This window comes from Taudactylus pleione, unplaced genomic scaffold (assembly GCF_031769625.1).
Source record: "Taudactylus pleione unplaced genomic scaffold, aTauple2 ptg000053l, whole genome shotgun sequence".
In the NCBI taxonomy this organism is placed as follows: Eukaryota; Metazoa; Chordata; class Amphibia; order Anura; family Myobatrachidae; genus Taudactylus; species Taudactylus pleione.
In genome coordinates this window covers 41604401-41621694 of record NW_028284455.1, presented here as the reverse complement: position 1 = coordinate 41621694, position 17294 = coordinate 41604401, and the positions used below count along the sequence as shown (strand labels likewise).

At 38.7% G+C, this 17294-nt stretch overlaps 1 protein-coding gene across 1 annotated transcript in view; it reads left to right on the top strand.

The window, feature by feature from the left end:
• The first annotated feature begins 260 nt into the window (after positions 1-260).
• LOC148535402 (transmembrane channel-like protein 2) overlaps positions 261-17294 on the top strand; it is a 155272-nt gene continuing 138238 nt past the window's right edge. The window contains exons 1-4 of the mRNA XM_088462677.1: positions 261-306; positions 563-610; positions 2755-3100; positions 15548-15697. Of these exons, the coding sequence (XP_088318803.1) occupies positions 261-306; positions 563-610; positions 2755-3100; positions 15548-15697 (590 nt within the window). The remainder of the gene's footprint in view (positions 307-562; positions 611-2754; positions 3101-15547; positions 15698-17294) is intronic.

The following is a 17294-nucleotide window of genomic DNA, read 5'->3' as shown; positions in this document are numbered from 1 at the left end:
CTGATCTCCTTGCTTTTCCTTCATGTTTAAGTGATATGCAATGTAATCCAATAGCACAGGTGCAGTGCAGGATGAAAATGAAAGGCAGATCAGTTAATATATCAGGCTCCAGCTGAATGCAGGCACCAGACTCAAAAAGAGAAAGTCGTAAAATGTCTTGCCAACAAAACACTATGAAAACCCAATTACATTAGCTACAACCCGTGGAGAGAGTGTCTGCTGTCCAGGTTGATTCAATAGTGGTCTATCCAGGACTTACAATGGGGAAAAAAAAGAAAAGTCGTTTAGAGATTATAATGGAAGATGGTGAGTAGATGAAATAATGTACTGTACTTTAATTTCTACATAGTACAGTACCTGTTTGTGTAGATGGATTACAATGAGGTGGCAGCTAGTTGCATAAAGGTTAAACAATATCTTTATACAATATGCAATGTTTAAAACATTTTACTTGGTGGCTGATGAGTGTTATTATTTAAATAACAAGTCATTTAGTATATTTGTGTTGGGTAAAAACATAATAAAAACAAATGCTTACATGCAATTTCCATTTTTTTTGCAGTTGGCATTGAAATAGATGGACATCTGGATACTGATTCAGATACAGATGGTGAGTATTCTCTTAAAAACAAGCTTGATCATGTGTACTATTATTAACATTTTACAGTATATAGTACCAATATGTTCTAAAGAACTATGCAAAGTCTGAAATGAAAATACAAAATTATAGTATAACAGACAATTGTTACAACCACTGATACCACTGCAAAATAAGATCTTGTTTTTCTGGTTTTTGCAGAAAAAACCATGTAGCTCAAACACAGATTGTTGGGAGTATGCTATTTATGTTGTATTTTAGTACATCATTTTAGTTATCACATTAAGGTGGCGATGTATCAAACCTTGGAGAAAGATAAAGTACAAACCATTCAGCTCCTAACTGTCAATTTTTAAACACAGCCTGTAACATGGCAGTTAGAAGCTGATTATTTGGTACTTTATCTCTCTCCACTTTATCTCTCTCCAAGGTTTGATAAATCTCCCCCTAAATACTTATATCTATTATGAACAAGTCCATATCCATTAAAAAGATAAAATATTCTGTATAAGAATCCAAACTTAAACATACTGTATTCTCCCCAAGGTACAGTGACAGTTGCTTACAGTATTTCTTTAGAAAAGATCAGACCAGCTATACTCTGAATACTGTACCTTTAACGTTTAGTTAGTGCTTTCTACTGCAAACTTCAAAGAAAAGTAGATTTATACTTATAAAAAACCCTATAGGTAACTACAAATGGTGTTTGATGTTACAAAGCTCAGTTGTAGCTGAGAGTTGAATTTATTTCAAGAGTTTTTTTATGAAGATGAATCTCTGCTTACTTGCTTAGCAATTTGAAAACTTTATTACAATAGCCTGCTGGATTGAGTAGGTGGGAAATGGAGATTACACAGGAAAATTCAGTATCTGAGGAAATAAACCCATTTGGTACGTTCTTAAAAGAAAAAGAAAAGCTATTTGAAATACATTACTTTGACATTTCACATAGCAAATATTTCGTACCCAATTTTGACACAAAATTTAGTTTAGTAGTACAATAAAATGCACACCCAAGCATTCATATGACTAGAAATGATTGTTCTTGCTAGTCAGATATAGGTGGGTCATGTACAGTACAGAAGAATATAACAGCTGTGGGTAAGACACAAGCCTGCTTTATCTGTAAGATGTTAGTGGGACACTCACACCTTTGTAAAAGGTTTAATATAGGAATAGTCTATGTATATCTTACAGTAATCACAATTTTACAAGAAAGCAATGTAAACTACTGTATATCCATTTCCACTACTACAAAATGTGTTATTGCAAGGGGATACCTGCAGTTTAGGATTTGAAAGTAATAAGGTATCTAGTATCTATTTTACTGCAAGAAATAAAGTAAGTGATAGACTAAAGGGGCCTATCCATTAGCATATGTTTTTCTGAAAGAAGAAAGACAAAAGATATATATTGAAAATTCCGGTGGCTGTGCTGAAAGATATCTGTCATGTACATGACAGATTTTGGCAAAAGACGAACGATGAACAATATTGCATGACATCATTCAGGGAGTGGATTTTTTTCTCTGCAAAGCTCTGTAGCTGCTGCTAACATCTTTTGTTGTTCATTGTTTACTGCATATACACTGCCAGATATTTCTAATACCGTACAGCTATATGCGATAATTGACCAACATGTTGGAGAGATGAAAGATTACATTTATCGGCCGCGGGAGTGCGCATCTGTCATCGTTCAGGGCCTATCCATAGCAGATAAATTGAACGATTGAATGATATATCGTTTTATCGTTCAATTTAATGGATAGGCTCCTTTACTATTACTGAGCAGGAATTGTGCTGCCATGGCTCATGTTAGGTTGAGCAAAAGGCCATGGCTAAAGCTTGGCTAGGTTTAGGCTTTAATAAGTGTTATATTTAGATTATTAATAAGAAATGAACACAGAATTAGGATCTAATGGAGTCTTCTAAATGAGGGATTCCTTGTTGTTGATGCAGAAGAAATAACATGTTTTAAAAAGCCCAGCCCATGGAGGAGGTCACGCTACTTCTAGATTCCCCTGATACCAGAAGACTGAAACAGAGGCACCAACATCATTTATTATTCCATGTGCTAAAGATACAATGATCTGGATATTTGTATTTGAATCTGTACATGTTACACTGTATTGTCATTTATGTGCCTTTTTCTCACAGATGAAGAAGATGAAGAGAACACAAAAAGAAATAGAGGTAAAAAGTCATCCCAAAAAGCATCTCAGATTACAAAGGACAGTGATGATAATAGTAGTGAAGATGAGTCACCACGAGGAAAGAGAAAGGCTAGATCCAGACCCAAGCCAAGAGGTGATGGTGATGATGATGATGATGATGACAATAATGATGATGAAGGAGATGAAGAAAATGGAACCAATAGGAGAGCAGGTTACCGGAACAGAGGCAGGAACACAGCTAATAAAAGGCTAAAGGAAGAACAAAATAATGAGAAGAAAGGGGGAAAAAAAGGTTCGCAGCAGAAGGAAGATCAGAAGAAAAATGGCAGGTATTGTTGTGTCCTGTAACTAGGCCAGTATCAGCTGCTGACTTAGCTTCCTAGTCACAATCTTTCTCTAAATCACGAGGCTGGAATAATGCTGTTTATGCATAATTGTTGCTTAAATATTGGATGAAGGTATCATAAGTTCAATATAATTTTTTGAGAACAGTTGATATTCTCTTTATGCTTATTGATTTATTTACTTGTATTTGTTATAGAGGTGTATGTCTTAGTCATAGTAATGCCTATTACTAAGACAGGACTCAGGGGGCAGATTTACAGAAATTACAAAAGTGACTGCTCAAAATGACCTACACATGTTAGGAAGTAAAAGTTTCAACAAGTTCGAAAAAAATCTAAAACAAATCTGAAATATAAATAAAACAGGTATGTTATGCAGCTATCAGAGACATAAAAAGAATAATAACAAACATAGTAGAGATGGAACAGATAAAAGTGTATAAGGTATCCTATAATTGGGAAGGTAGAATATTTAGGTCTGGCATACATTAGGTGCAATGATTGGATGTGTTTAAATGTTCTTGGTGACACCTTCTAGTATCAGTTTGTGTGGACACTTTGTACTGAGTGAGGCACAGAGATCCAATATCAAAGGACTGTAGAAAAGTCTACTTATTTACATTGATGCGGTTCATCATGATTCAAACAAATGATCTTGAAAGAGTATGCATGAACTATTTAGGGGGACTAACAGCCACTAACAACACTAGTCATTGACATGTTGCACTATAGACATACAGTATGGGGCCCCCTGCCAAAATGACCTCCACTGATGGCCTATTCTGCACAGGGCTGTATTCCCTAGGGAAACCGGGCCAGCAAAAAACAAAGCATCACCCAACACTTCAAGGAAAAGCCTTGTACTGACAGCACTAGGGTTCTTCCCAAACACTCCTGAGTGGTAAGTGTGGGGTAATAAAAATAGTAAAAAAATATTTTTCCAAAGTGTTGTTTTACTGGTAAACTACTGTACATGTACCAGCAAGCCCTGCCATGTTTAAAGTGTATAGGTATGCTGGCACTTGTACAATTTCAAGTGCCAGCATACCCATGACTGAAAGGGCATGCTGAAACCCAGGAGTACCAGCACACCTTGGCATCCAGAGCCTTCTGGAACCTTAGACCTCCTATAAAAAAAACTGTTAAAAAACTCCACAGACTCCGTGATAAAGTATCTTACTTAAATAAAGAATCAACCAAACACTTCCTATTTCTCCACTTTATTTCTCAACCAGATCCAAGGTGGGAGGTGTCATTTCAAATTCCCATTCAAGTACATTATACCTAAAGAGTTTTTACTCCAAAACATCAATCAAGTTTCCTTTAGAAATTTAGGGCCTGATTCAGCAAAGCGCTATTCTGCTTATATGCACGCAACGCAGTTGCTAATATCAGCGGTGATTTGTAAATGTTTGCATTCACGTTGCGATCGCAGTCTAATATAAGGACACCCACTTCCCTTTACTCACATCTATATACTTTGGCAACATAGTTAAACAATCGGTAACATCGAGTAACATCGGTTAAGGCAGGTCAGACCTCACTCAGGAATTGCTTACTTCAGCGCACGCTATGAGACCTCAGGCTGCATCTGGTATCGCAGTGGCTAATTTATACACGCCCATGCAAGGCCGTCCAAACGTACTGGCACGCCTGCATTCGCCCGACCACCCCCCATCACCACCTACAAATGGCACTTCTTGTCAATCACTCTGCCATGGGTCTGCATATCTTCTGCGATCACAATCCCAATCGCATAGGCCGGTTCGCGCATGTGCACTTCGATGCATACGCATGCACAGTACGCAACAATTAGGCGATTGCGTGTGTATAAGCAACTTCATTTAGCTAACATATTGAAACTTGCTTAAAAAGAGCAAAGGGCCTGATTCAGACCCACTCGTGGGTCGATGTTCTGCACTGAGCATGCGCACGACGGAGGGAGCTCCGTCGTGCGCATGCGCCAGACGCGACGAGCGAAGGACTTTCCTTTGCTCGTTGTGTCTGATCAAAGGGGGCGTGCTGTCGATGTTGATTGACAGCACGCCCCCTTTGGTGGGCGTGCCGGGGGCGTGCCTCCCTGACGGGGGCGTTCCTAAGGGAACGCCTACCGTCAGAAGCCGGCCCACTGACATCACTAGTGATGTCAGTGGGAGTGATTTTGGCTCTGATAGAGCCAAAATCACTCCGGGCCTTGCGGTTGAAAACCTCAACCGCAGGCTCCGGCACGCAGTTTCGATGGTCGCGATGGTCAAGACTGCACGCTCGTATAGGCTGTGGGTGGTGACACACAGCTATACGAGCATCCAGGAGGACGTTCCATTTTTATGGAGGACGGCCCTCATTCAGAGCGTGCGCTCTGCTCAGAGCGTACGGCTCTGAATGAGGGCCAAAGATCCTTTAAATACTCAAAAACATACCGTTCGTTACTGTAAATACAACTTCTTAATATAGGTCTAAAAAAGACGGAGCTTACATTTATATAGAAACAAACCTTAAAATAGTTTTTGTTTTGCTTTATCTTGACTGATAAATTTAACACTTAACATTCCTGTTATGCTGAAAAAAATCCAAAATCTAGAATATGTAGTATTCAGTTGAAAAAAATATATATAATTGTGTTGCAGAACCTCTTCCAATTCTCAAAGTTCCTCCAGAAACTTATCTGGGAACACCAGTACTGGTACAGAGAAGGTACAGATCATAATGTGATTTTCCCCCCTCACATTATATGTGACATTTATCAGTACTGTCAGTGTCATTATTTAGGTAAAATAAGTATTTTCCCTTTAAAAAAATCTTAAATAACATTAATTAAAACAATTTTACAGGTAAGCATACAGAAATGGTGTTACCTATAGCAACCATTCAGATTGCTGTATGTTTCTTTGCTACTACAGAATAGAGATTTAAAACAAATGCCCAATGGTTGCCATGGGTTACAGAACCTTTTCTTCTGAGTTGCCTTTGAACCAGTTGTTATAAACGCTGATTTGTCTAAAATGCAGCAAAAATGTTTAAATATTCTGACCTACTCCTCTGTAATACACATGCAGAAAAAAGGTAACAGTAGTTTAAATGTAAGTTGAGAGTAGTTTAAGAAGACTGAGGGGTCTATTTACTAAGCAGTGTTAGGAGAAGTGAAAAGTGAAGAGTGAAAAGTTATAAGGTGCCAGCCAATCAGCTCCTAACTGCCATCTCACAGGCTGTGTTTGAAAAATGACAGTTGGGACCTGATTGGCTGGTACCTTATCACTTTTCACTCTTCACTTTTCACTTCTCCTAACACTGCTTAGTAAATAGACCCCTGAGACTGCGACTGTGCCAAGCAAAATCCAAACCAGCATGCTCTGTTTTTGTACCTGTATTTCCGCTAGGTCCAGATTGTGTGGTGTGAAATAGCTATTTTAGGATGGAGGCTCTCTTGTCTCGTTGTCAACCACACAGGAATGCAGTGACAGACAGCAACCATGTACCTAGCAGTCACAAGTCCTACACTTAATTTGGATTGGCTGGCTCATTAATGGACTTTGTTATTTTATTAACATAATTATACATCTCCCCTTACCTATTATATTGTAGATTACTAAGGACTGTGTAGAGCTAAATCACCCATTGTTCCATGTACTATATACATTACCTAGTTGCAAAGTAAACAAAGAGATGCTGTCTTAACCACTATATAGCCTGCCTGCTGTCTCATCAACTAAGATGTAATGCATGAGTAGAGACAATGTGTAATTTGGAAAGGATTCCCTTTTCAACAAGTATTTAATATTTAGTGATCTTTGCCAAATGAAAACATTAAATTAAATTAAACAAATTGAAGGTACATAATGTTATTTGTAAAAGAAACTAATACATCAAGAAATTCAGACAAAATATTTTGCCATCCTACATTTTATTTTCGTAGCTGAAGTGCTCTGTATTCAAGTGCGCAAGTAATTCTGGGGACAAGGAAATGTGTTTCACAGAAAAGTGCATGTCACTAAACCATACTGTACCTCCCAATAGTCCTGATTAGACAGTGTCAGTGTACTGTGGGCAAGAAGAGTTTGGCTTCCTGTATCTGGTCAAGGTCATGGTTACAGTGCATCAGGGCGTGCCTCAGAGTTACTGTAGGAGCAAATAAAAAAAAGGAGCTATTTACACCATGACAAAACCACTTTGCACTGCAGGTAGGGCAGATTTCAAATGTGCAGAAAGATTTATGTTTGAGAAGGAGTGTGTCCGAGCTTAATTTTAAGTTTCAGTGTAAAAGCAAAGCTACCCAGTAATTGTTTGCTACTGTATATGCAAAAGTAGCCAGAAGTTTCCCTGCATGTAAAAAAATAAATGCATTTGCACCCTTGCTATTTTATATTGCTATTTTTGACAAATTAATGAGACACAAGCCTAAGTGGTTTTTTACTAATTTTCCGTTTTGAGTGATTTCACATTCGATTTGCATTCAGCTTTTATTTGGAGATTTACTAAAGGCAAAATCGAATGTCAAATCAAACATAAAACCAAATCCCACTCAAAATCGAATATCGGCAAAACATCTGTACTTTTACAGACCAACATAGAAAGCCCTGATTTACTAATATTCGATTTGAAATCGAACACCAAATCAAACTACAAATCTAACATAAAATCCTTAAAATAATAGACTTGCGTCATGCTGGCAATTTTAGCATGAGCAGGTGAAATTCCTGCATGCTTCTGTGTGTAAAAACGTCGAAAACTGTTAAAATGTAAAAAAAAATTATGTTGAGTCCCCCCCTAAATGCACAGCCAACAGCGGCCTATTCTGAGCTGGTTCTGGTTGTGAAAGTACGGGGGACAAAATACGTAGGGGTCCCCCACAACCAGCTCCGGACCCTTTCTAGCGGTGGTGTAATGCCACAGCCGGGATAGCCTTTCACCGAGTTCCCTGGCCAAAGCATTATACCTGACCGCTCTTCAGCCCAGGCTGGGGATCCCTGAGGAGGTAGGGACCCCCCCAATTAAGGTTTTCCCCCTCTCCAGGGCACCCCAGGCCTGGGCTGTTAGCCCAGAACTATCCCTGGCACCCCTGGCCGGTGGGTGCCGGGTTGATTGTATGTAAAAATAGAACAATTAACATTGTCTTTTACAGTAGAACTAGAGGTCCCAGCAAGCCTTCCCCACATGCTGGTACCTGGAGAACCACAAGTACAAGAATACGGGACATTAATGGCCCACTGGTACCTCTAGTTCACCTGCAAAATAAATATTAAAATAAAGACAAGACTCACACACCGTGACAGTACAACATTATTACACTCACACTCAATATATACTTCTTTTATTATAAAACAACATACTTCACTGCGAGTGAAACACCCTAGTTTAATTAAATATATACTTTGGTCAATATATAAATTGTTATTATTACAAGCGACTATGGGCCTGATTCAGACCCACTTGCGAGCGGCTGTCTGCTCGCAAGTGGGTCGATGTTATGGACTGAGCATGCGCACGACGGAGGGAGCTCCGTCGTGCGCATGTGCCAGACGCGACGAGCGAAGGAAAGTCCTTCGCTCGTTGTGTCCGATCAAAGGGGGCGTGCTGTCAATGTTGATTGACAGCACGCCCCCTTTGGTGGGCGTGCCGGGGGCGTGCCTCCCTGACGGGGGCGTTCCCACGGGAACGCCTCCCATCAAAAGCCGGCCCACTGACATCACTAGTGATGTCAGTGGGAGTGATTTTGGCTCTGATAGAGCCAAAATCACTCCAGAGCTTGCGGTTGAAAACCTCAACCGCAGGCTCCGGCTCGCAATTTCGATGGTCGTGATGGTCTCGACCATCGCGGCCATCACAATGCACGCTCGTATAGCCTGTGGGTGGTGACCCACAGCTATACGAGCGTCCAGGAGGACGCTCCATGAAAATGGAGCCCAGCCCTCATGCAGAGCGTGCGCTCTGCTCAGAGCGTACGGCTCTGAATGAGGGCCTATGTATGTAAAATGGGATGGCCATCAGTACACCGCAGCTGACTTCAGGACACTTTGTTAATATCCATTTATTATAAGTACATTTTTATACATCTTACCATTCATAAATAGACCCACTAGACCTACTGCAGGTTTGTATCATCCTTGTTTGGCACCCTTCATAGTGATAGTTGTGATTACTACCAGGGCCAGCAACAGAAAACTTGGGGCCCATTACACTAATAACCCTGGGGCCCTCAATCCCCCCTCCTTGACCACTCCAAGCATGTAGGCCGGGTCCAAACACACATGATAACAGATAGAGAAATATATTGTATATATATACACATATATGTATATATATATATATATATATATATATATATTTATTTCTTTTTTCTTCTTCAAAGGAGGAGCCACACACATTGTCCTGTTAACACAGTACATTTATAAATAGTCACACTCATATATATATTATATACTGTATGTATTGGAATATATATATATATATAGAGAGAGAGAGAGAGAGAGAGAGAGACATACACACACAGTACATTATTATATAGTTGCACATATATATAAATATATATACAATATACTGTATATATATATAAATATATATGTATATATATATACTGTATGTACATATATATGTTAAAAGTGACAATAACATATCAACCTTGATGCTGAATGGACACTCCTGATGCTTGGCTCCATTTTAGCTGGACCCTAAGGAGAAAGACTCTGAGTGTGTGTGTGGGGGGCATTAGTGCCACAAGGGGAGGGGAGTCGGGGGGGGGGGCATGAGGAGGGGTCGGGGGGGCCGTGAGGGGGGAGGAGTGGCAGTTTTAGTTGAACTGAGGAGAGGATGCTGATGGGTGAGAGCAGTGGAAGGAACAGGAAGCAGGAGGTTTAAAGAATGGATTACATGCTGGCGCTGGGTTCAGACGGGGATGTGGTCCCAGGAGGAGGAGCACTGGCCCCTTCATGTCAGAGTGCAGTGACTTGGAGAAGGAAAGGTGGCGGTAGGCGGAGCTTAAGCTGGATGGCTGCTGTGACAGGGAAAAGAGATTCCTGTCTAACAGCAGCACTGCAGTTTAAACGATATTAATAGGTCCTGCGGACCCATTTTTTTTGTCCCTGAATCTTCGGGGCCCCTTTGAGCTTTTGGGCCTGGTACTGGTGTCCCCTTAGTTCCCCCCTGTTGCCGAACCTGATTACTACATCATACAGTATGCAATGGTGTATTACCCAGTGTGCATTTAATTAGTTGTCTTGGCTTGATATGTTCTATTATTTTACAATCCTCAATTAATTTGCACTATTCATTAGAACATGAAATGCTGGAGGTGTGTCAGCCTTTAAACACAGATGTTGTTCTCTTATTTACAGGGCAGCACTGTGATCATGTTTTACCTATAATAGGGTTGAAGTTTATATGATTTAATACCCTAAATACTGTACAGTAATAGGTTCCCAAATTTTCTTGATCCACCGAGAATAATAGCATTTTTTTCATGGCCCTCCTAGGCCAAACGTTTCTTATTCAGAAATTCAGCAACAATTAAATTAAGCAAATTGTGCTTACCTGCCATCCTTAGGTTCAGTTATGTGGTGGATATGATTGTGCTTCTGAAACTTTTGATAGATAAATCCTGCACCAGTGTCCTAAGGACCAAATATGTAATATTAATATATGACCCTTGGTTCAATTCTTATAAATTCCATTCACCATTATATGGATAGGTATATTATTTTTAAGAAGGTGCTACCATGATGCTATATGTCATAGACCAGTGTTTCTCAAACTCGGTCCTCAGGACCTCACACGGTTCACGTTTTGCAGGTCACCCAGCAGGTGCACAGGTGTAATCATTACTCACTGACACATTTTAAAAGGTCCACAGGTGGAGCTAATTATTTCACTTGATTCAGTGTGGAGACATGGAAAACATGCACTGTTTGGGGTCCTGAGGACCGAGTTTGAGAACCTGTGTCATAGACAATTACTTTCAAGAAGAAAAGAAGAAAACATCTTTTGAGGTGCAATCTGAACCACTAATTCTAAAACTTATACTTTTATTGGTATATAGTAAAATAACATGTTGAGAATCGGTGAAATATTAATTGACTGCAAGCAGACTATATGAACCTTTCCCCAGATTTGAATAATTAGGAAACAGCCGCTGATAAATTTTCCTGTATACCACTAAAATGACTGTAAGTGGATTACATGAACTGTCTCCCTGATCAGGTTATAGGTAGAGACAAGGGCTGATAAATTAAACTGTGCCACATGGTAAATATACTCTGTAAGGTTTAATTAGTGGACTCATAATAAATGTGGTGTGTTGAATCGTAAATAAACCTTTAGTACATTCCTGCCTATAAACCTCTAAGATTCACCTGCCTAGAACCTCTAAGACAAAACCTGCCTATACCTTCTAAAACCACAAGATGTCGCTAATTAGCGTTGTGTTTAATCATACCATTAATAAAACTCTAAGACAGTTGAATAGCGGTCCAACGCGCTAAAGTTTATTATTCAGGTAAAAGTACAGATGTTACCACGCTATGATCTAACAATGAGTGCAAAATAAATTGTACAAATATTAGGTCATAAGGTACAGTCAATACATATGCGTGCGCTCTGGGACCAGATACCGGCATCAATAATGAGGCCTTCGTCGAACAGCATAACAGGAACACCGCAGACTGGCATCTTGTTTCAGAGCACTCACATATATACCCGTACTGAGATAAGCAATACAATAGAATACGTTGGCATGTTCTCATTGGTTCCTCTTCTTGCTTCTTCCGTTACGGTACAATTCATAGGTCAGTGCAAAGACTCAACCCAGCCTCTAACAGCCTGATTGTGTTCACCTTCCCGCTGCATAATAAATCTAATCTAACTATGGCATACAACATTTCAAGAAGTTATTCTCTCTAACATTCATATTTCATAGCCGCATGTTCTGATCTCCTCACCGATGCCACCGGAACGCTGTGGGAACAGAGTAGATCAGTACAGCACCAAACATGGTCCAATTGTCATTTACTAAGCCATAGTTACAGAAAACATTCATTTCTTTATATGCTGACATTGCGATTAAACCAAGTAATAATCATTCCTTTCGCGCTGCGGGACCATTGCTTTTAAATGTGTATGCGGGGAGAAATGACACTAAATTGTGTTGTGTGTTTGAGGGTCTGTGGGGCACTTAGCGACCAGCACTAAGTTGGAAAGGCTTCTGTGTATGTGTGTGAGCATGCCAGTATGGGTTTGGGAAAGGTCACTAAAAAGCTGGCTGTGCGTCTAAATCGCTATTTTGCGTTGTCCTATGTTTAACATGAAGTGCAGGGAAAACACCACTAATTTGCCACTTTTTGCTACATCGCGTTTGTGTTAATGTGAATGCAGGGGAAAACACCACTACTTTGCTACTGCTCAAATATAAGTCTGTGGTGATTTTAATGTGTTGCAAAGTAATTTTATGTCTGCTAAACACTGTCGGTAGGTGTTAGGGGAAGATTGCTAAAAAGCTGTTCGTGCTACTTTTTAGCAACTTTGCGTTGTGAGTAGCAAAATTGCTACTTTTATCATTTTTGCACTGTGGATTGTGTACTATGTATTTTTGACAAAATGGCGCTTGTGTAAGCTTTCTTTTCTAAAATGGAGTCTTGCTGCCATTCACAAGATGGCGTCGTGCATGTTTTCCTGATTGGCAAACAGATTCTGTCTTACCCAATTATTCGGTTTCAACAGGTGTGACATATAAGTAAAATTCCTTTGGTCGTGATAACAAATACACAAAATCACGGCTTGTAAGATATCAGCCGCTAACAAACTGCTTTGCATATTGCCGTATTATTAGCCATAAGTAAGGTGTATATTTTATGCACTTTAGATCAGACCATTAGCAGGGATTATGGCTGCTTTATTCCAGGATATGTATGAAATATAACTAAAACAATAATATCATACACTCTGTCACCTACTCATTTGGATAAAGTAAAATCCATAACAGCATTCAATAACAATACAGAATATATATACACTACCGCAAATTGAGCCTGACAGAGACAATTTATATATTAAGATCAACTGTATAGATCCAGAAGGGCAGATACTGATGGACACAATGAAGGAGCAATACAATAAATAATTGCATGTGTTCAGTGAAGACTAACTACTAAGGATTCAATTAAGTGTAGCAAACTCTTTTTCAGATTATTTATTTTGAAACATAATATTGTTACTATAACAGGATCTCACTGTTCACACAAGGAGTACAAATACTATAATCATTAGTGAGCCTATTATTAACACATATTAAGCAGACTCACAAAATAGAAGCCATATTATTTTATTACACATTTTTCTTTTCTTCTACACACTATTTATTTTTAATATTTCACCAATTCTCAACATGTTATTTTACTATATACCAATAAAAGTTTTGGAATTAGTGCTTCAGAGTGTACCTCAAAAGATGCTTTTTTCTTTTCTTCTTGAAAGTAATTTTCTATGATTGTGCTTCTGTTTGTTCACTTATTTTATGATTGGCTGCCAAAAGCACTGGTTTTGCCTAAATAATTTGATTTGGCACTGGACCACCAACCCGTGGCCCCCCCTGCAGGTGCCCTACACAACACCCAGTTTGGGAAACACTACCCTAAATTTATCAAAATTTGGTTTTATTGTATGTTGTCTGCTTCACCAACAGGGATGCCTTATTTCTGTACTATTATCCTTGTTGTGCAAACCTTCCTGCAATTATTCAGCCAGTTCATGACTAGATTCTTCAGGATTCATTCTTACATCTAAAAATCATTTGCTCTGTAACCTGCCTGTCTCCTTCAGGACTGTTTTCATGTGACAGAAAATACAGTATAATATCTATTAACTCTATTAAGAATTATATTTATTGCAAAAGAAAAATAATTAAATGGAGATTAAATAATTACTAAAAAAATAAATTCTCAAACACACTTGCAAAGCACTACATGGAATACATGGAATACATGCAATACATGGAATGATGACTTTCCTATAGTACAAATTATTTTGTTGGCAAAGTAAACACAATTTCCAGGATAAAAAATGTTACATCTAGGGATGGGATTTATATCAATAGGAGAACGCTTTGCATATCTGAATATCTGTGAACATGTATTAGAAGCATATCGCATGATTGTGTTTAGCTGTATAGCTTAAATATTTGGCTGAAAGGAGAACTGTGTCTTCAACATGGTTTCTACATGCGTTTATGTGGTAGGGAAGTTACACTGTAAACTGCAAAAGGGCAGAGACTGATTTGAAAGATTCAACAATCTACCAATAAGCCACTTTCTGCCTTTTTCCAAATCCTGGTATATTGAGAGATGTCATGTCAAAATGCTTTGAGTATGAATCACAGATTAAACATCTTCAGAATGACAAAGGACATGCTTTATACCATTCAAATCTACCTTCTTCAAAGGATGCTCTATATTTCAGCAGCACTGGATAAAAACAAATAACAATGAAAACTTTTTAAAATTATGTGTATGCTTGTTATTATAATACGCCATGGGAGAGGTTATACTGGGACCACTGCAGCAGTTCAATTTTAGTTTTCCACCCTTGTCCCCACAGCTCAGGGGATTCGGGAACATTTCAGTTTGAGGAGAGATGTATCAAACCTTGGAGAGAGATAAAGTGGAGAGAGATAAAGTACCAACCAATCATCTCCTGTCATTTTTCAAACACAGCATGTAAAATGGTAGTGAGAAGCCAACGTTTGTTACATCTCCCCCTAGGGCTGATCACATTTGGGAGAGGTGGATCACTGTTTTATTGACCCCTTATACAGAATGACACTGACCAGACTGGGGTTGGTTTTCCTAATGACAGGAGAAATTTCCACTCATGGTCTTCCTCTTGTGGAAAACAAGGTCAGGTTGTCTAGCGCTTGGGATGAATGAGGATTTTTGTGGAGGTTGAGGTGGTATGCTGCCTCTATTTTCATTCAGCAGTTATTACTGCAACTTTTCACATTTATTTCAGAAAGCTTATTCACTTCTATAGTCATGTGTGTAAAGAGGCTTTTTTATCAAATCACTCATCTTTGTGTTTTTCAAGCAAAGAATTACTAAATTGATATTTTATAGAATCCCACAGTTGTCTAGATAACACTGAGAAGTCAATGATTTCAATAACTTGGTTTTCTATATAACACTGAGAAATCAATGATTGACATCTGCCAATTTTTTTAAAAAAGTTTTGGAAAACTGATGATTTTTCAGTCAATTTGCCTTTAATAGTTGTTTTTTTGGCAAATCCATATTATAACTATTCCTGCAATTCGACCTTTAGTAGATTCCCCAAGAAAGTTAGGTCTCCTATAGATCTCCATCATGTCTATCAGTGTAAATGCTTTTCAGTTGGATCACAATATGCATATATAAAGTTTGTTTAAAGCAATAATGATAGTACTTTTACTTCTGACAGTGATTCTCAGTCATCATCATCCTCTGATGATGAGTCATTGACTGAAGAAGAAATGGCAAAATTGATGGAACATGTTGAGGAAAAGAAGAAGCTGATCTCCACCATTAGGAACAAGCCCTGGCGCATGAAGAAGAAACTAACCATATTAAGGTACTATAACAATAAGAAATTCCAGTCATTTAAGCATCTGTAAATTAACTCAGTATTATATATAAAGTAATGGCTATGTCAATGATTTTATGGGGTAATATTCCAGAGTTGATAGGTGAAAGGTTAATTTGCAATAAGTATAGCAATGCAAAATTTGAGTGATGATATATTCTAGTAACACTATAAAATAAATACCAATTCATTATTAATCCCCAGAATTGTGGGTTCTGTGGGCGCCGAACACCCTCTTATACTTGTTCTGGTCCGACCACTACCAATATCTATGTATGACACTTTTCAGTTATATGAATGGCAGAAAGGGATGTATAGTGAGCACCAGCAACCATTTAAAAAGTTGGCTCCAGCGCTCTATGTTACATGCATTTGCTGTACACACTAAAGAACTCAGGACTAATCCTGTAATGACACAAGGTTCTCAACTCACTTCTTAGCCCCCAACATAGCTTCCCTGTTCCTTCCAACCACTCACTGCAAAAGAAAGCATGATAGTCCCTCTTCCTACTTATATCACCAGAATAGTGATGACACTCACTCAGTGAGCAGTTGGTGGTGGAATGGCACAGTATAAATGTGCTGCCTTTGGGCTAGATGCACCAACAATAGAATATTTTGTACTCAAGGTCCATTCAGCACTTGAGTCTGATTAGAGCACTTTTCTACTATAGAGAGTAATGTAGCTAATTTCATAATAGGAAAGTTCCAGTGACACAATCTTTCATGTCTGCTTTGGCTTCACCATTCAGTGAAATGCCTTCCTGCATTGGAATTGTAAATTCGCATTTCACATAACTTGTAGTCTGTGAATAAAACTGGGACAATGTTGGTCAATGCTCTGTTATAAGATGTGGTTTGGGTAGGATTTAATTTCCTCTAGATAACGATATTGAGCACAGCCTGCCAGGGACACACTACACGATATCGCTCAGGGAGCATATCGTGTAGTATGTACGCACCTTAACACTCAGAAGTTGCAAAAAAAATGCTTTTTTGGAACTTGATGAATGGCATAATTTCTACGTCCACATACTAAAGTATGGGGACTGAGGAAATTATTGGCGGAGTATTGTAACCAGGAGGTATCAGTGATATCTCCTGAGTTACATGAATGATGAACGGGTCTGCAACTTAATTTATACACAAGCAGGTGAAATTATAATTTTCATCTACTTTTGTAGAAATTAAGGGATGATGAATAGACCCCAAATGCAGAACAAAGTAAATATTTTGTAGAATACTTTTGAAAATTTGGTTAATCTTTACTAGTATTGTGCATTATACTCAGACATTGCTATTTACACAAATATACACACATATGCAAAATACATTCTAAATCTATTATTTGAAACTGAGTTCCTGATAAAATATTTATTTCTGCTACCATAAACCCTCCCCCCATTTACAGTATATGTTATTTATTTTGCTCCCCTTGTCTAGTAGATACTTTACTCCCCTTCTTCTTGCTCATTTTGAGCACTTCAAATTTGTTGCCCAAGGTACAGTAGGACTCAATGTAGATCTCTGGACAGACAGGGAACTCACCAATCGAGGACAAGTGTTACCTACCTCATTAGAGGTG